This window comes from Furipterus horrens, unplaced genomic scaffold (genome assembly GCF_987537825.1).
Source record: "Furipterus horrens unplaced genomic scaffold, mFurHor1.1.pri manual_scaffold_13, whole genome shotgun sequence".
In the NCBI taxonomy this organism is placed as follows: Eukaryota; Metazoa; Chordata; class Mammalia; order Chiroptera; family Furipteridae; genus Furipterus; species Furipterus horrens.
Genome location: NW_028327183.1, coordinates 7,763,161 through 7,782,466, shown reverse-complemented (window position 1 = coordinate 7,782,466; position 19,306 = coordinate 7,763,161). Strand labels below are relative to the sequence as shown.

General features: G+C 57.2%; 1 protein-coding gene across 6 annotated transcripts; it reads left to right on the top strand.

The window, feature by feature from the left end:
* The first annotated feature begins 433 nt into the window (after positions 1 to 433).
* On the top strand, positions 434 to 18,941 carry CCDC102A (coiled-coil domain containing 102A). 6 transcript variants are annotated; one of them, XM_090260026.1, is made up of 10 exons: positions 434 to 493; positions 4,125 to 4,182; positions 6,033 to 6,777; positions 8,883 to 9,109; positions 11,712 to 11,820; positions 13,665 to 13,781; positions 14,124 to 14,333; positions 15,208 to 15,378; positions 16,274 to 16,377; positions 18,386 to 18,941. In XM_090260026.1, exons 3-10 carry the CDS (start codon positions 6,184 to 6,186, stop codon positions 18,513 to 18,515), a joined length of 1,662 nt encoding a protein of 553 aa, XP_090116152.1. In that variant the 5' UTR covers positions 434 to 493; positions 4,125 to 4,182; positions 6,033 to 6,183; the 3' UTR covers positions 18,516 to 18,941. The 6 variants fall into 6 exon arrangements, with proteins under 6 accessions (XP_090116152.1, XP_090116149.1, XP_090116151.1 ...); XM_090260025.1 differs by lacking the exon at positions 434 to 493 and adding an exon at positions 1,633 to 2,721 and having other exon boundaries at positions 4,125 to 4,178; XM_090260024.1 differs by lacking the exon at positions 434 to 493 and adding an exon at positions 1,633 to 2,721.
* The last annotated feature ends 365 nt before the right edge of the window (positions 18,942 to 19,306 follow it).

Genomic DNA, 19,306 nt, shown 5'->3' with positions numbered 1-19,306 from the left:
GCAGTTAACAAAAGCGAGCAGTCGGTCAGCGCGCTCCACGTGCCCAGCCCGAGACAGGCGGTGCCCACGTCTGCTGCGGGGTGCCTAGGACTTCGTGGGCGCTCGGGAAACCTGAAACAGGAAAGCCGAGCCCCGCGGGGTCTCCAGCCCCTGCCTCCCGTCCCCCATGCGGGGGTGGGGCCTCTGTCGGGGTCCCACCCGTTCTGCAGCAGAGCCCGCCGTCCAGGCCAGCTCCCCTTGCCCCAAAGTTAGGCGGGTGCCCCCATCCAGGGTCTCAGCGGATCGCGGTGACGGCCGGGCCGCAGTTTGCTGGGCGCCCCACAGCCCCCCACCCGCCCCCGTCCCTCTCCCTCCTCTCCCCCCTCCCCGGGAGGGAGGAGGAGACTCTGCGGCCCTCCCTCGGCCCTCCCGGCTGCGGCCGCAGCCAGCCCCGTGCCCGCTCCGCCCAGCCGCGGCGGGTCGGACGTCCGGAGCCCGCGGGTCCCCGGCCGAGGTGAGCGGGGCGGCAGCGCTGGGACGGAAAGCCACCGCGTCCCGGGAATTCCCTCCAGGCCGCGGATCTCCCGCGGGAGGGAAGGAGTTAAGTTGGGGGACGTGGTGGAGAGAGGGGGCAGCGGGGGGCTCCCGCGTCCGCAGCAACCCCAAACTCTAAGCAAAACTTCCAAGCCCCCTTCCCGAGCTCCCCCATCTCCTGCTACACTGGGCCTCAGGTGGGGGGGGGGGTGCGAGGAATGCGGGTGTGGGGTAGACGGGCCGCCTGCGGGACGCTGCGGGCCGGGCGGGGCGGGAGGGGGCATCGGGCGGGGGCGGAATTTGGAACTCTCCCGGGGGACCCAACGTAGTCACCATGGCGAGTGCGTGATGGACGGGCGGCGCGGACCAATCGGAGCTCGGGGCCACCTCCACGGGCCCGCTAGGTTGCCAATGGGGACCGCGCGGTGTGGTGGGTGGGACAGAGCCGCGGGATCCCCGGAGCCCCGGCCGCTCTCCGCCGGCCGCTAGGGGGTGCGGGGCGTCTCGCTGGACCCGCGCAGCCCTGGAGGGGGCTCGGAAGTTCGGACTAAGGCTACTCAGGCCTTGGACAGGACAGAAAGCGAATTTCTGGAAGGTGTTGGGGCAGGTGGAGTGAGGCCATGAGCAAGGAGAAAGGAGTGGGCCCCTGTTGCCCCCGTTCTCATGGTGCCAGCAGGTGATATCTGGCCAAGCCTGCTCCCCACCCGGGGCTTCAGTTTCTCTGTCTTAAGTGGGGGTTGTTCAGGGTTGTAGCGTTAGGTTGGTTCAGGTTGGCATAAGGTCTGCCCACTTTTAGGAATCTTGTTAGTGCCTCCCTCCAACGTACAGGTAAGGAGACAAGCCCAGGGAGGGCAGGGACTTGCAGCTATCACACAGCTTAACAGTGACGGAGGCGGAACTAGTGGCATGAATAGATCAAGGAGATGCCTCGGTCTGCAAGTCTGCACGAAGGGGTTCCACTTTCTCCCATACCAGCTATGCTTGGCCACTTGGCCAGATGCCTAAGGACCTCATTGTGGAGGTGGCCTTGAGGTAGACATGACCTAGGAGGAGAAACATCCAATCCCAGCACTCCAGCTTCCCCAACAACCCCCCCCCACACACACACACATGCATTGCTGTTTGTCTTCTATGTGGATGTGGGCAAGCAGCTGCTTCCCTGGGCCTCTGTTGGGCTGTTTGTAAAGAAAGGAGTTCTAATCAGTGATCCAGGCTATCTTTATGGCTCCCCTGTCTGAAATGGGGTGTATCTGGGACAGTCCAGGGGTGTCGACCCCAGGGCTCAGGTCCAGCCTGCAGGCCTAGCTTGTCTCCCTCCCTCCCTCTCACCCTCTCCTGGAGGTCCTGTGGCTGGAGCCCAGGCATCAGGTCAGAGACAGGTGCCCACAGTTTGTGGGCTGACCAGCCTTGGACCCTGTACTTATCCAATCAGGCTGTCCTCTGCGGTTTCCTTCTGGGCTCTGCTCCCTGCCCACAGCCAGGCCTGTGGCCATGGGCCGGCCCCATAGCCCCACCTGAAAGGTTCTGGGAGGACATAAGGGGGGTTCTGAGCTGGGGGGAGGTGATGGACCACCAGGCACACCCCAAGTCCCCTCGCTTGGCCCCCATCCAGGCCTCAGTATTGCTCACTTCTTTCACTGGATATTGAGAGTCATCTAAACATGCTTTGGACAAAACGGAGTTGTCCCCCTTGGGACCATTAGGCTGCCTTTGGTAAAAGGTCTGTCCACTGACCTGGCCATGAGATGACCTCTGACCCTGACCTTGGCCACAGACAGGCTCAGACACCTACCTGTCTCAGAGCCTGGCCACAAAATCACTCCCGATCCTTAGGATGGCTCAACCCTCCCTGGTCACAGGGAGACCCCTAACTATCCATCTTTCATCCATAGCCTGGGAAGCATTTTATACAGCATCTGCTGTATGCTGGGCCTATGCTGGCAGCCAGCGAGATCAAGGTGCCCTTGTGGACTTCACAGTGGCCATTACCGAGAACAGGGAGTTGCCAGTGCTTTGGGAGCACTAACATAATCTGTGTATGAGGTCAGGGACAGCATCCCAGAGGAGGGGAAACTGAAGGTGGGTCTTGAAGGATGTGTAGGAGTTTGCTGATGGAGAAAGAAGGGAGCAGTTTTCCAGACCAGTCCACAAGCAGCAGGAACCACTGGTCACTTTCTGTGGACAAACCTGCTGAGGGCCTCGCCTGAGGTGAGTATCATCAAAAGAGTCTTGTTTCTGTCCTAAAGGGGGCCAGCAGCTGTCTGGAGCAGTGAGGATGGCTGTGGGGCAGGGGTTCGGGAGCTCTGTGTCCTACTCAGCCCCACTGCCCAGCGAAGGGGACGCAAGTCACAGTTCAGCCTCTGCTCTGCACCCCACTAACTATAGAAGCAATTCCTCAATTCAGGGCCTGTCCTAGAAGCTCTGGGTGGCATAAGAGTCCCGCCAGGGTGGGCGGAAGCCTGTCCTGAAGAAGAGGGCAGCTGGCCAGATCTGGCTGTGGAAGGTTGTAGGGCTGTGCTCCCTGGGTGGGGCGTGGAGCTGAGGAGATCAAGGCATTTCCTGGAGGTGGTGGAACTGACCTTGAAGGATGGGTGGGGGTTTCAGAGTCCTGGGGGGAGGGGTGCAGCTTGAGCAGAAACCCTGAGGATTAGAGCAGGAATAGACCCATCTGGCTGGTGGGAGGCCGGAGAGAGAAGGCTGGGGCGAGGAAGTGTCCCTGGGGCCTGCGGTGGCTGGTCCCTCATGGACCTACTCCTTGAGGGGTGGTAGCACCCTGGGGGAATCAGGAGGCCACCCTGCAAACACATAGGCACAACCAATAGGAAGAAGGCACTGAGCCTGGGGGGTAAAGGTGTCAGGGCAGGGCAGCTGGAGCCTGTGTTGCATCTGACTTTTGGTGAGTGTGTGCATTACCAGGGCTGCATGTGAGTTCTTGTCCCCAAGGCTGTGTTATGTGAGAGGGGTGGGGTGGGGCTGACGTGTGCAGTGCTTGACAGGGTCTGATTGAACCTACCTGGGTGCACAGGGTTCCTGGTGGGCCGGGGGATGGGCTTTTCCGAAAACCAACCTTGGGACCCCCCACCCCCACTTCTTCCCACACGTGTGCATACGCACCCTCCAGGGGACCCTGGGTCTGCAGGAGGAATAGCAGGAAGGCTCTTCACAGCCTGTCTGTCCCCACTACTGTCCTTTTCCCCCAGCCCCTAGGAAGGGTCCGGCCAGGCTGCTGAGAAGGGGAACAGGAGCTGAGTCTGGAGCCCACCCCTGCCTTGAGCGTGGGCGCCTGGAAGCCATTAGGGCCCTGGGTGGCGCCTGCCCTGCCCTGCACGACAGGCTTGGGATTCCTGGAAGGAGTAGGCTGCCCCCTCCCTGCCAAGCTCATGCCAGGCCCGGCAGCTCCCAGAAGCAGAGAGGATGTGGCACTGGTCCCCTCCCTGCTACCCTCTCAGTTTAGGGGCTGCAGGAAGGGCCCAGAAGACAGGGCCCCGGGATACCCCGTAGCACCCCCCATTCCCAGCACAGCCCTGGCTGCCAGGCTGGCACTCTGCTACTTGGATTTCCTGCCTCCTTCCCCTCCCCCGCAGGCTCTCACATTGTTTTTCTTTTCCAAGAGCTTCTCCATATGGAGCCTGGCCAGGAAAATGGGAAGAGGAGAGCGAGTGTCCGTATGTATGTTTGTGTGTGTGTGTGTGTGTGTGTGCATCTGCTTAGCAATGAGTGTCTTTGCATTTTCTGTGTGTATCCATCTGTGTGTTGGCATGTGTATGTCTTCAGATGTCAGGCGTGTCTGGGACTCTTATCTACAGGTGAGCATCTTCCTGTGCATCTGTATAGCTTTGCGTGCATTGGGTTCATCTCTGAGTAGGCATGTGCCTGCCTGTGTCTCTTTGAATCTGTGTTAATGTGTGTGGGGTGGGGTATGTGTCTACAAATGTGCCAGGGTGTGCACAGATGTCTGCGAATGCACATGGAATCAAGGCCAGCTCCCTCATTGCACAGGTGGAGAGCCTGAGTCAGAGAGGGCACTCAGCCTGCCAGGGATTCTTTGGTGAGTGGGTGGTATTCTGGGAACTGAAAGCTACATCTGTATGGCTGTGTCTGGGTGCATAACATTGGGCAGATATTAGTGGGGTCGAGACATACACGTTTGTATGTATGGACTTGCAGGTGGTAACAAGGCATCACCAAATCCCCAAATGACCTAAACTTGGACTATTAAAATACAGCCTCATATCTACTAAACTTGACATATCTGCTAAACCAGAGACTGCACTGCAAGTGACTATCCTCTTAGGGGCAGCGCAGAGAGGCCTTTGGGGCTTGGGGCAGGATAGGGAGGGACTGCCACTCTGAGGGCTTACCTTTTCACTGCCAACTGACATCAGATCACCTGCCAAGAGTGAGGGGGTTAGAGACCAGAAGAGGGGACACAGAGGGTTAGCCAGGCAGTGCTAAGACAGTGCTTAGGTTGGTCACTCAGAAAAGGAAGGGATAGAGATCAGGGTGGGGCCTTAGGGGCTTGTGTGAGGGACAGGCTAGCTGAGTAGGGGGTGAAGGTCAAGATGTCTCGAGGGGCCGCTGGAGGTGGTTAGAATGAGGCCACACAGACGGAGAATGTGACAGGTTAGGGACACTGTATCTCGTTTATTTTAAATGGGATACATGCCATGAATAACAGAGCCTGACATGTCACCACTCTCCCGCCATCTAACCGACACGGGTTTATTGCCATCATACCTCCAGTGCGTGCATGTATTCAGCAGACCCTCCCCAGTGTTTGCATTCGAACTCCTAGGCACCATATCTGAACCAGTTCTGGGTCTTCCCCTTGCTGAGCCTTCCTCTCCTCTCCAGTAAATGCCGTTAATTCCCCTTGAGTCTGTTGAGACAAATAAATGAAATAATTCACCTAAGGCATGGTACCTGGTCTGTAGTCAGTCCTCCACAGATGTCATTGTCATTGTCATCATGTGCCAAGACTAAAACAAAGGCTAGGAACCAGCTTCTGCCTTCAGCAAACTCACAGCCTGGGGTGAGAATGGGAAGCAGACAGGAACTCCCATAAATGGTATAACAAGGTTAGTTAGTGTAGTAATGGAGACAGGTCAGGGTCTGACCACCTGGCTTGAGATGGTCCAGGAGGACTTCTAGGAGGAGGTGATATCTCAGATAAGTTTTAAGGATGAGATGAATTAGGCCAGCATAGGAAGAGACAGAAGGGTCAGCATGGAAGCATGCTGTGTTCAGGATGGAGATGGGGGAGTAGTAGTCGCTCAATGTGTGAGATGGGACCTGAAGGCCAGGTCGCAGATCAGATGTCGCTGCTGCAGATAGAAGGGACTAAAGCGGGGAGTCTGTAGGCCAGTGAGGACGTGGTTGCAGGCCCTTGCTCACCATTCCAGCCTCATGAGAGTTTTCCTGGAGCAGACCATTTTCTCTCCTGCCTTTGCCCATGCTGTTCCCTCTGCCGGTTGTGCCCTTCCATAGATGATCTTATGGAATGGTGTGCTCTCCTACAGGTGCCAGGAGGCATCCCTCATCCTGTGGCCAGGAGAGCAGTCGGTAGAGGTGGCCATCATGCACAGTGGTATCGCATCCGCGAAAAGACCCCCACGCCACCCCTGAGTCCAGCCCAAGTTCAAGTCCGGAGCCTGTGAGCCCCATTGCACCATGAGCCACGGGCCGAGCCCCCGCCTGGCCGATTCCCCACAGCTGTCCAAAGGCAGCCTCCTGACCATCCTAGGCAGCCCGTCGCCAGAGCGCATGGGGCCAGCAGACTCGCTGCCTCCCACGCCACCCAGCGGTACGCCCTCCCCGGGGCCGCCTCCAGCCCTGCCGTTGCCGCCGGCACCCTCAGCGCTGCTAGCCGACGGGGACTGGGAGAGCCGCGAGGAGCTGCGGCTGCGGGAGCTGGAGGAGGCACGCGCGCGGGCTGCGCAGATGGAGAAGACCATGCGCTGGTGGTCGGACTGCACTGCCAACTGGCGTGAGAAGTGGAGTAAGGTGCGCGCGGAGCGCAACCGCGCCCGCGAAGAAGTGCGCCAGCTGCGCCAGCGCCTGGACGCGCTCACCAAGGAGCTGGCTGGCGCCCGCCGCGAGCGCCAGGAGGCGCAGGGCGAGTGCGAGGCGCGGGGCCGAGAGCTGGCGCGGCTCCGGGGTGCCCGGGGAGCCACTGACCCGACGCCCGATGGACCTGAGACAGAGCCTGAGCGGGAGCAAGAGCCCGTGCGCGATGTCGGGTCAGAGAGGCCCCAGAGCAGCCAGGTGCGTGGAGGAGGCGGGGCTGCTGGGCAGGGCTTTAACCCTTTGGTCCAAAAGTGGACGGGGCTGACTGATTATGTTCAGAGGTGGAGGCTGCCGGGCTCAGCAAGGGGGTGGTAAGGGCGTGGTGCTCTAAGAGTTTTCAGCCCTGTGGGTCAACCTGTTGGGGCCCTAGGTCACCTCCCTTCTGGAGACCCCTTAGGCAGAGTCCTGGTTTCCTGTGGTCCCTCCACTCTCACACCTGAGTATTCAACAGAACCAGGGAATCATCCACTTTGAGCAGGAGTGGGGCTCTAAGTACTTGCGGGAAAGGCATCCATTAGTAGTGGCGCTGAATCCATTCATTCGTTCAACTTGAATTGAGGGTGGGGAGGTAAACATTTATAGCAAGCGTCATACAAAGCTGAGAGGTGGGGGCCGTGAGGGCACTAGCAGCTCAGATCCAGTCTTTGGGGAGGGGGCTTCACTGTAGCTGTCCTGAAAGAGGCCCTGTTTAAGCTGAGACTAGGAGGACACACAGGAGTTAGCTATGAAAAGTGCAGATAGACTCTCAGGCCTGGAAGCGGCCTGTGCACAAGCCCAGAGGCAGAGGAGCTGGTGAGTCTGGGAACTGGCAGTAACAGCGCCCGTCACGCAGCGGGCATCCACACAGAGCCGTGAGTGGTGCATGTGCGTTATCTAGACCATTCTCACAGCATCCCCCGGGGGTGTTTGCCTTATGGAGGAGGCCACTGAGGCATGGAGAGCTTAAGGACCCATGTCTCCCAGCGGGTGTTAAGCTGCTGGGGAGTTGAACCTAGGTGAACTTGCAAGTGTAATCAGTATGGCTGGAGCATTAATGGTGGGTATGGAGGGCAGCCTCCCCTGAACCAGTGGGCATGTCACCAGAAGGCCATCTAGAGGCAGAGGCCGAGTTCAGGTTGCTCCTAGCTCCGTCCCCAGACTCTAGCTAAGATTCTTGGTTGGTCCTTCCCTTCCCTGCCCTGGCTCCTCCACCCCTGTAGGCTAAAGTGGGCACCGTTACCTCCTGGGAGCTGAAGCTCCCTCTTGCCCAGGCTTACCTGGTATTTGGAGGTAGCATTCATTGCTCTTCATTGGGGCAGACCATGACAGCCCCTGTCAGCCAGCCTCACGGTCTGTTCCGGTCCTGTCCTTGTCCTGGTTGTCAGTCACAGTCCAGGAGGTGGCAAGTACAGCAATAAGAGCCCTAGGGTTGCTGTCTGAGTTTGCTCTCCAGCCCAGCCACATTTTTGCTCTGTGACCCAGAACAAGTTCCTCCCTCCCTGTTTCCCCGTTTGTGAAACAGAGCTTTGGATCAGGTGGCACCTGAGGCCCCTACCCAGACTCTGAGATACAAGCGGAGTAGAATCTCACTCCTTGAAGAGTCCTCTGAGCCACCATCCAAGAAGTCTAGTAGGGAAACCAAGACCAGCCAGGGAAGGGGCAAGCCCACTCATGGGGAAAGGCCATGGGGAAGCCAGGCTGGAACAGAGGCCATGAGTCTCTGGGGTTTGTGGCCAAGACAGGCCTTCGGGGTGCACAGGGACGGGGCAGAGGGGAAGGGGAGGCTCAAGAGGGGAAGTGGGGCTTGGCATTGGGTTGGTAATCCCCCACAGCTTCCTGTGCAGGAGCTGGTTCTGCTCGCAGGGCCACCTCACCATTCCTCTTGTCACTTAGCTCCTGGTGCCTTAGTGTTTGCCCTTGAAAAATGGAGTCTTAGAGCCAGAATTCCTTTTAAAGGAATTTAGTTATTATTCGCTGTCAGAATTCCCCGCTTCTGAATTGATTCACACCCATGCCTCACCATATCTTTGCATACTTATAGTGACAGGGAGCTCACTACCGCTCCTGAGAAATCTTCCAGTATACAGGGAACCTTGGTGGCTGACTCGGTGTGCAGTTCCAGGACAAGAAGTGGGAGGTCCAGAGGACGCCATGTCCTTCTCTTTCTAGGATGGAGAGACAGGCTACAAAACAGGGAGCTGGGGCACAGAAGGGCTGTGTGACCTGCCCAAGGTTACCCACCAAGCTGATTTCAGACCCAGGTCCTGGGAGAGGCCAAGAGGGCTCAGCAGCCACTGATCCATCTTACCCCTTGGTCCCTGCAGGAGCTGGAGCTGGTGGAGAACCTGCTGAAGAGCAGACCAGAGGAGCCCGAGGGCTGCTGGGAGGCACGCAGCGTAGGGGCCGGAGGCCCACGGGGCAGCTCAGGCCGCCAGGAGCGCAGCCGGCTGCCCTGGGAGGACACAGCCACTGTGGAGGAAGAGGCCTCCAAGTTGACTGCCCTGCGGCTGCGGCTGGATGAGTCCCAGAAGGTGCTGCTCAAGGAACGAGAGTGAGTCCCGGGAGGCAGGCAGGGGCCAGCGGGGTGGGCCAGGGCACCCTCAGCATCACAGAATGAAAGCCAGTGTCACAGAACGTGAGACCTGCTGAAGGGGCCTTGTCCTGTTTGGGCTTGAGTCTTGCAACATTAGAGCAGGGGTGCTCTCCCCGAGGACCCCAGACAAGTTTTGTTTGTATTAATTCCAGGATTATGTGCTGGGCCTCTGCTCTGGGGCAGGCACTGTGCTGGGCTGGGAGGATCCAGCCAAAAACGAGACCAGAAATCCCCACCTTTGTGGAGCTTACGTTCTGGTGGGGAGAGTGCCGTGGGTAAAAATTTAACCAGGGAAGGAGGGACAGAGAGGTTGAGCGGTGGCAGCTGCGAACTTGATTTTGGACGTGTTGAGTCTGAGATGGCAGGGGTGCAGCTGGGTATGTGAATGAGCCTGCAGTTGGTGAGGCAGGTCTCTTTAAAATCAATCATTAAAAATTTTAAAAAAGAATTTAAAAAAAGACCATGAAGGTCACCAGTGACCTTGATCAGTGCACAAACTGGATTATAATGAATATTTTATAACATCCCCTTTTCTGTCCAGAAATGAAATATATAGATAGTATAACCTGGCTATACACGATTTTCCTAAAAAATCAACATAATGCCATGTAACCATGAAGGCGAATATCAGGGTGTTGCTTCTCCAAGCCAAGGAACTCCAAAAATGGCCAGCACCCCCTTAGAAGCTAGGGGTGAGCATGGGACAGATTCTCACAGCTTTCAGGTGGAACCCACCCCGCCAACACCTTGACCTTGGACTTCTAGCCTGCAGAACTATAAGACAATACGTTTCTATTTAAACAAACAAAAATCAACCTAATGTGCTAACTGAATATAAAGTAGGAAGGAAAAGAATTTATAATAACATGTATGTACAATTGACCCTTGAACAACACAGGGGTTGGGGTGCTGAGCCCCTCGCAATTAAAAATTCATGTATAGCTTTTGATGCCTCAAAAACTTAACCATAGTTGTCCCTCAGTATTCACAGAGGCTCAGGTCCCTTATATAAAATGTCATGGAACAAGGCATATACAGTCAAACCTCGGTCATTGAACGTCTCGCATCTCAAACAGTTTGGTTCTCAAACAGCCTTCTGGAATGAATTAAGTTTGAGAACTAAGGTTCCACCTGGAGTTGTCCCTTTGCAGCCACAGAATCCCAACCACAGATCAAAAGTCCTGCCAAACCCGGGGATACAGGGGGCCGACTTTATGTATATATTGAAAAAATGTGCATGTAAGTGGACCTGCCCAGTTCAAATACCTGTGGTTTAAGGGTCAGCTGTACTGTGATGGGGAGGAGCTCGGGCCCAGCTCGACTAGAAGAAATACAAGGTAATGAGAATCTGGTGACTCTATGTGGAATGATAGTGATGATATGACCGTGACAGCAAGTGCTTACATAGCACGTGCTCCGAGGTAGGCATACACTGACACTTTATGCCTGTTTGCCCATTTAAGTCACCTCCAGGACACCTAGCAAAGCAGCAGGTGCAGGTGTGCAGGCCTGGCAACCCCAATACCCAAGGGGTGTCGCTGTGGGGATGGGATTTCCTGAGAGGTGAACAGCCTTCGGTAAAGTTCTGAATGAAGCAAAGTGCAGTCTTCCCTCAATTTATACAGCGGTTCTGTTCCTGGAAAACCCTGCTGGTCCACAAGGCATGTCCTGGTTATGTGTATAAACCAGAGTGAGGTTCTAAGCTCAGATCATTTTCACCCCCAGGGATGTCCAGCGAGACCTGTACATGTTACCCGGGATGCAGGGTAATGCCTGGGTGGGCAGGATGTCCTGGGCATTGCAGGGGATTGGGTACCTCTGGTCCCCACCCACTAAATGACCCTGTCATCATGATAACCAAAAATGCCCCCAATGGATTTCCAACATGCATCGTAGAAGGTGGCATTGTCTCCTCTAAGAACCTCGTGTTAGAGGAGAGAACCGTTACTCTCAGGAAGGGAGACAGGTGTGGTGTGGGATCGGGAAACGCAGCACGCTGGCGTGCAGTGAGACGTGCACTTAGGATGTGCTGGGGCCAGGCACTGTGCTTGTACCTACCCATAGGGCCTCATTCATGTGCAGGGTGGGGGTCATGGAGGGACGTGGGAATTCCACCCATGGCGATGACAAGCAAGGACCACTAGGTCTGAGAATCACTAGACAGTATTGCCCAGCTTTTCTAACTGCAGAACTGTGTTTTCAACCCAAGCCTTACAGGAAACCCCAGTACATGAAACAGCAGCAGCAGCAGGGGTCATATTTGGCAGATGACCCTGGAGCCCAGGGGATGGAAGCACCTGCCAGGGGTAGCCAGTGCCCTGGAGGAGGTCTAGTCACCGCCCCACACCACGAACTGGGCACCTGCAGTAGTGGGAGGGGTAGAGTTCCAGCAGAGATGCAAAACCAGGGTGCCTTCTACAGGGTGGGGTGCCAGGGCCTTGAATGCTGAGCCAAGGATATTGGCCATGAATTCTGCAGGTGCAGACTTCACAAGAGGACTCTGAACAGAGGACCCAAGTGGGCTCACCGCCATGTCTGCCTCTCCCTCTTTCCTCCCCAGGGATAAACTGGCACTGAGCAGGAACATTGAGAAGCTGGAGGGGGAACTCAGCCAATGGAAGATCAAGTATGAGGAGCTGAGCAAGACCAAGCAGGAGATGCTTAAGCAAGTAAGTCTTGGAAACCAGGGGACTTCCTGGAGGAAGCAGCATTGTGCTGAATTTCAGCACTGGGAATGGAAGAAAGAAAGGAATTCGTTCATTGTCAAGCACTGGCCATGTGCCATGCACTGTTCTGAGTGCTGGGGCGGACAATGTCGCTGCCTTCAGGAGCTCACCTTTTGGGAGGAAACGGAGGGACACTGACAGAAACCAGCCAGAAAAATTCATAAGCTATAAGGAGTCAAAAGAGTATAAGAGTGATGGGATGGTAGGTCTGCAAAGGCCTGTCTAAGAAGGTGACATCTGAGGCAAGACCTAAGGCAACGAGAAGGAGCCACCCTTGAGAAGATACGGGGGCAAAGTTCCTAGCAGAGGGCCTAGCAAATGCAAAGGTCCTGGGACCAGAACAAGCCAGTGTGGCTGGCTGGAGGCCGGTAAGTGAGAGATGAGGTTCCCAGGAGAGCTTTGTAGACCAAGGCTAAGGGGAGGAGCCTGGACGTAGCAGTCACTGGGTGCCTAGCCAGTGCAAGAGCTCACTGAAGCCTCATGGCAATCGGGACGCTGTCCCCCTTTTTATAAGTGAGGCTCCAGGAGGCAGAAAGGGGACTCGGCTTCACCATGGTGTCCGGAGCTCTAGGCAGGCAGGGGTCAGGCTAGGTAGCCTTTACCGCCTCCTGTGCAGGCCCCCATGGCCAGCAGGGGGCACAGCCGCCCAGAGAAAGCTGGCTGGGTCGGCTGTGTTTCCAGAAGGCGGAAGGACCCCGATCTCAGAGCCTGAAACTCAGCCCTGGGAGGATTGACACAGGTCTTAGGGAATCTCTAGAATGGAGATCTCCAGACCCCACCCTCACCCTCCTGAATCATCATCTTTGGAGCTTGGGTTTAGGAATCTATCCTTTTAATTTCTTCAAATTGGGAAGTGTAGCCATTTGCAGAAAAGTGAATAAAACAAAATGTGCCATCTCACAGGTAGTTATAAAGATTCACTTTTGTATCTGACTTCCTTCCCTCAAGACATGTATTTAAGGCTCATCCCTGTCTCTGTACTAAGCGGCAGTTTGTTAGAATTTCCTGCTGTTGACAGTGACTCTGCATCATCTCAAAAGCGCCCCCGGTCATTCTGATGTGGCCAAGCCCACACCCACACTCAGACCGCAGACCGCAGACCATGGTCAGAGCCACTGGATGCCTTCAGCCAGTATACACTGAGGACTCCCCTGTGCCCAGGCCATACAGGGGTACAGAGGTAGACAGACAGACAAACTCTGTGTCCTCCCAAGCTCCCATTCTCGTGGGAGGGGGGAGTGTCCTCCAGGTGGGGAGGACAGGAGAGGCCTCCCTGAAGAAGGGACATTTAGGCCAAGGCCTGAGAATGAGAAGAGACCATGCTGCAGAATACCTCAGAAAAAGTGTACCAGGCAGAGGGAGCCACCCATGCAAAGGCCCTGGGGTGGACAGCGTGTATTTGAGGATTAGAAAGGAGGCCGCACTGTGAACTAAGGAGAAAGAGGTGGGAGGACTTTGTGAGACCATAGGGAGGGGTCAGTCTTTACCCTAAGGAACCTGGGATGGGGACGTGGTTGGATTTATCTTTTTTAAAGTTCACTTTAGGCTACTGTTGTGGAAAAGGGGGCTACGAGTGGATACTGGGAGGCTAGATGGTAATAAGGCAGGGAATGAGATGTGTGGGAAGTGGCTCAAGTGGTCAGGTTCAAGGTCAGCTCTGGACACCTGGCGGCTCGTTGGGACACCACCTACCTGCTGAGCACTCCTCAGCAGTGCCCACCCCGAGAGCTGGTTCTGGGATGTAGCCGGGTGGTACTCACATAACCAGGCTGGGCTGTGTCCTGCAGCTCAGCATCCTGAAGGAGGCTCACCAGGACGAGCTGGGCCGCATGTCCGAAGACCTGGAGGACGAGCTGGGCGCGAGGTCCAGCATGGACAGGAAGATGGCGGAGCTGAGGGGCGAGGTGGGGCCGCTGGCGGGACTTGGGAGGGCTGGGGTGCCAGGGGCCCTGCCTCCATCAGCTGGTCACTGGAAAGAGGCCTGTGCTCTGAGGGGAGCCAGCTACACCCCGGGGTGGGGTACCCCAGTCTACCGCGGGCAGTATCCTTCCTACACAGAGACCAGAAGCACCCTCACATCCTGCTCACCGTGAAATAGCCCAGGTTAATTATAGCCACTGCAGCTGGGCCTGCTTCCTGGAGTCAGAAATGGCTCCAGGAGGAGGTGGGGTGGACAGAGCATCCAGCAAAGGCCCTTGGATGCCCTCCCGCCCCGGGGGCCCTCACCCTGTCCTGCCCTGTTGCAGATGGAGCGGCTGCAGGCGGAGAACGCAGCTGAGTGGGGTCGCCGTGAGCGGCTGGAGACCGAGAAGCTGGGCCTGGAGCGGGAGAACAAGAAGCTGCGGGCGCAGGTCGGGGACCTGGAGGAGGCCCTGGCCCGGCGGCGGCGGCAAACGGCCAGCGCCCTGGACTGCGATCTGCGGGCCAGCCAGGCTGCGCTCTTCGAGAAGAACAAGGTGGGGCAGTGGGTGGCTTGGCCAGGGCTGGAGCAGCCCTGCCTCCCTGTTCAGCAAGGGCAGAGCACCTACTGTGTGTCCACTGTCAGCCCACAGGGGCCCGGGGATCCCTGAGGTAACAGCTAAGGACAAGGTGGCAATCACACTGGAAGCTGCTCACCCTGGGCAGCGCCCCTAGGTCAGGCTCAGCGGGAACTGCAGCGCCTGCGTTTATTGGGCCCCTGCTGTGGACCCTGTACCGGCGCTGTCACTGTTCCCTGGGGCAGCGAGGTGATGGAGGCCTAGACCAGGCCGAGGCTGGTGGGGGTGGAGCACAGACGGTGGATTCCGGAGACCGTTCGGCAGTGCCTAGCCCTGTTTCACAGATGTGAAAACTGAGGCTCGGGGCAGTCACAGAGCTCAGGGCTTGGCGTCTCCTCTCCTCGGCCGCTGTGGCTTCTGATCTCTTTTCCTCTGATACCGGCTCCCAGCTTAGATCATCCCCAGACCCAGGGCTTTCAGTGCCATCTGTTGTGGATACCAAAGGCTCCAGACCGCCTCCCTCCCCAGAAGGACTGTCAGCTCCAGTAGCCTGCTGGACATCCCACGTCATTTCCAGTAGGCGCCTCCAAGTTACACGTCCAAAATGGAGCCACTGGTTTACCCACCCAGTCCTCTCCCCTCATCGACCCGCAGGCCTTCTCTCCACGCTAGACAGCACCTCTGGGCTCCAGCTGCTCAGCCAGACCTCTAGTGCTGGCCTTCAGACAACGGGTGGAGAGAGTCTGGGGGGAGAAGGGACATCAGCACCCCCTAGAACTGCCTGACACCGTGGGACTCCCTGGCATGCTGCCCTCTGACCCCTCCCCCTCCCCCCATCTCTGCCCCCCTGCAGGAGCTGGCAGACCTGAAGCATGTGCACGGCAAGCTGAAGAAACAGTTCCAGGAGAAGGTGGCAGAGCTGGCCCATGCCAACCGGCGGGTGGAGCAGCACGAGGCAGAGGTGAAGAAGCTGCGGCTGCGGGTGGAGGAGCTCAAGAAGGAGCTGGCCCAGGCCGAGGACGAGGTGAGCACCGCTGGGGCCCCAGGGGCGGCCTCCAGGCCTCCGCTGCGGTAAGAGCGTCATCCATGTCACGTCCCCAGCGCCTGGCATGAACCTGACTCTTAGGATGTGCCCAGGGTAGCGCGGGTGGGTGATAGATGGATGGCAGGTAGGTGTGTGGGTAGGAGGGTGCGAAGGAAAATGGACAGACAAGGTGGACGGGAGGTTGAGTAGATTAAGGGAGGGATGAGTGGGTAGGTGTATAGGTGGGTAAATGGGAAGACAGAAAGACCACTTCACGGGTGGATGAACAGATGGGTGAGGGGCTGGGTGGGCACACGGATGGGAGGGAAAGGGAGGGAAGAAGGGTGGGTGGAGGAGAGGTGACACCAGATGCTGATGCATGATTGGGTGGGTGGGTGGACAGATGGACGATGGATGAGTATAAGGAAAGATGGATAGGCAGCTGACTGGACCAGGGGGTGGAAGAATGAATGCACAGGGAAAGAAGGACAGGAAGATGGATGGATGGAAAGACAGGTGTGTCTGGGAGAGTGGAAGGACACATGGACAGACAGGACGAGTGGGCGGCTGAATAGACTTAACGAATGGCGAGTGGGTAAGCGGGCATCTCCATGGGCAGATGGGTATCTCCATGGATGGTTGGTCACGTGGACAGATTGGTGATAGATGGGTTGATGGCTGTTCAGCAGCTCGGAGCTCTGGAGGGTGGGTAGACTTAGAAGGGAGGGGCAACAGGGATGGAGAGGAGCAAAAGGGATGCTTCCCTGGAGGACATGGGCCTTGGTCTCCGTCTCAGAGGAGAGACAGGACGTTCCCACCAATGAATGGCAGTTGGCAGGCCAGGCTGGCCCAGCCCAAGGTGACCCCCATGCTGTTGGCCCTACTCACTCCCCAGGTGGATGAGGCCCACAACCAGGCACGGAAGCTACAGCGGTCGCTGGACGAGCAGACGGAGCAGAGCGAGAACCTGCAGGTGCAGCTAGAGCATGTGCAGTCCAGGTGGGCCCCACAGACACCCCTGGGGCGGTGGGGGAGACCGGGTTTCCAGCGGGGAGAGGATTCCTGGCCCAGGACACAGAAACAGGGCAGAGAGGCTTCCAGCCGAAGGAAACCTCCCTCCTTCCGGGCAGGGTTGGAGCTCAGGTTAGAGGGGAAGACAGAGAAGGAAGAGGGCCGGGCTCCCTGGGGCCAAAATCCTGTGACTTCCAGGCTGGAAGGACAAGGAAACCAGGGAAGGGGAGTGCAGGAAGTGAGACCAGCTGGGAACCTGAAATTATTGTCTCCTGTGGCCACAGAGCCGGAAGGGTGGCCACACAGGTCAGGGCCAAGGCAGGGCAACAGGCCAGCTGGAATCAGAGCGACAGGAAGAGCCCCGGCCCACGGTAGACCTGGACCCACACTCTGCATGTCTCCCCTGCGCCTATCAGAGAACATCAAGCCCGAGCCCCTCCCCACTTCAGAAGCCCCTCACCTGAGGGGCACCCTGACCACAGTGCCAGGCCCTGGGCAGGCCGTCACTCGCATCCTCCTGTGCCGTGGACTGGAGGGAGCCCGGCTCCGCAGCCAGCCCTCCTGGGTGGGGGGAATCCTGGCTCCGTGCTCAGAGCTGTGTGACCTTGGGCTATTCACGTAGCCTCTTTGCAACTGAGTTTCCTCTTCCGTAACATGGGGACGATCATGGTTCTTACCTCTTGGCTGTGGTGAGAATTAACTGAGCTGGTATGTACCTGGCACATCATAAACGCTGAGTGACTGTCCGCTGCTGTTGTAACTACACCCCCGCCCCCAGGGTGGGGGGCTTACAGTTGGGTCAGCTATTGTGCTACAAGAATTGTGCTCCTGTAAGAAGGGAAGAGAAAGATTTTTTTTTCCTATGAGGTTGGCAGATGAGGAAACTGAGGCACAAGAGGGTAAGTCCTTCTGTGGCCATCACCCCTTCGCCATCTGCCACCCAAGTCCTTATTTACTAAACACGTACTGCGTGCTGCTGCGTGCTGCGTGTCTGTGAAGAGTACAGGCTCTGGAGCCAGACCTCACGGGCACGTGATGTGGGCTACCAAGCCTCGGTTCTCCATTTGCCTGGGATGTTACCTATAAAGTGTTGGGCAGGAGCCCAGGCACGAGTCCAAATCAGGCTGAGCCTGGCCAGTTCTGCCCATCCCACCCCAGCACACACCCCGTAAAAGGCCGCCTAGCCCCAGGGCTTTTGTGCCCTTTTTGGCCACATTCTTTGGGAGCCATAAACTCCCAGAATGGACAGGCAGGCTCTGCCCAGCCTCTCCAGTGCTTCCCTCAGGGAGGGCGTGGCCACCCAGGACCTCCGCCTCGTTTTCTTTTCCAACTTTCTGCGCATTAATGTTCCGGGGACAGCGCACTAAATCACAGCGCAGTAATGGAGGCCCTGCCTGCGCCCCTGCCTGCCCAGTTAATAATTCATGCCTTCCAGTAAGAAGCCGCCAGGCGGCTACTCTGCTGGGGGCTGGGCATCTCCCTCACAGCCCAGGGTCCAAGTGTGCCTCATACATTTTGGCTTTAGGAACCTTAATGTGGGGAGGGACGAGGGTGGAGCACTTCCTCACTGACACTGGGGAGGAAGGAGACTCAGACTCCCCACCCCCCAAACTCTCTCCTTGTGGTCTTTGGAGCCTGGATTGGATTTGAATCCCAGAGCATGACCTTGAGCAGCAGCTCCCCTCTCCAGGCCCCCGGTCCTCAACCCCCTCTCGCCCCTCATGCCCACTCCAGAGCCAGCCCCACTCCCTACTGTCTGTGGAACTTTGGGCCAATTACTCAACTGCTTTGTGCCTCAGTTTCCTTGTCTGTACAGTGGAGGTGACAGTAGTACCGCCATCATTTCAGGGACTTCTGGGAGGATGGTGTGATGGGGTAATGTTTGTTAAAGGCCCAACCTGGTGCTTCGCAGGGGGACGTGCTAGGGTAGACTTAGCTGCTGTCATCACCAGCTGATGAGATCCACGCCCTGCCGCCACTGTCACCCGCCCCATAGGCTTCGCAGGCAGCAGCAGAACGCCCCCCTCTTCGGGAAAATCCGCAGTGCCCGCTTTGGCACCGAGGAAGCTGGGGATGGAGCCAGCGACCTGGACGAGGACGAGGACCTGCAGATCCAGGTGGCCTAGAGCTCCTGGGGCTGGCAGGACTGGTCCAAGGCCACAGGCCGCCTGGGTTACCTGACTGACCGGCCACTGGAACTGATGCCGTTGCCTGTGCTCGCTCTGGGAACGACCCCACTCCCTGCCACGGACGACTGATTTTCTCCCAGGTGGACATTGGTGGCCACCCTACCAAGGCACCGTGGGAGGGAAGCCATGGCCTATGTGTGTATATATATATATACCTGGTGTTATAAATACAGTACCACTCCAAGGCCTGGTCTAGGCACCCCCACCCACCCAAGGCTTTCATGCAAGGGGAAGGGGCTGTCAAGAGAGGGCTGTTGCGTCCCTAACCCAGCCTGCCTCTCTGAGCCTGGGGGTTGGGCAGGAGCTGTTCATAGTACAATGTGATAAACCCAGTGTTTTGTAATAAATGAGTTGAGGACCTTGGGGTGGAGTCTTGAGAGTGTGGGCAGGCGGTGTTGGGGACAACATCAGCCTACACCTGTCACCGAACCTGAGTTCAAAAATATCAAGTGACTTCATAAATGGATGAATGGGAGAGAGGATGGATGAATGAGCACCCGAGCTGCCGAATGGCTTGGAATCCAGCTCCTGTGAGGAGAAAGAGAAAGCATGGTGCATGTGTTGTCTGGAGGAGAGGAGACTTAAGTCTGGCACTGGGTGGATTCAAATCTCAGCTCTGCCCCTTATTAGTTGTGCAACTTTGGGGAAGTTACTTGCCCTCTCTGAGCCTCACTTCTCCAGCTATCATTTAGCTGTCTGACAGCCATTCTGAGAATCAGGTGAGTTCA

Excerpts from the sequence above, each read along its gene's own strand:
- CCDC102A (XM_090260023.1), top strand. The coding sequence starts at position 6,184 with ATGAGCCACGGGCCGAGCCCCCGCCTGGCCGATTCCCCACAGCTGTCC. Across the intron at positions 14,334-15,207 it reads CGCTCTTCGAGAAGAACAAG|GAGCTGGCAGACCTGAAGCA; the intron begins GTGGGGCAGTGG and ends GCCCCCCTGCAG. Across the intron at positions 15,379-16,273 it reads TGGCCCAGGCCGAGGACGAG|GTGGATGAGGCCCACAACCA; the intron begins GTGAGCACCGCT and ends CTCACTCCCCAG.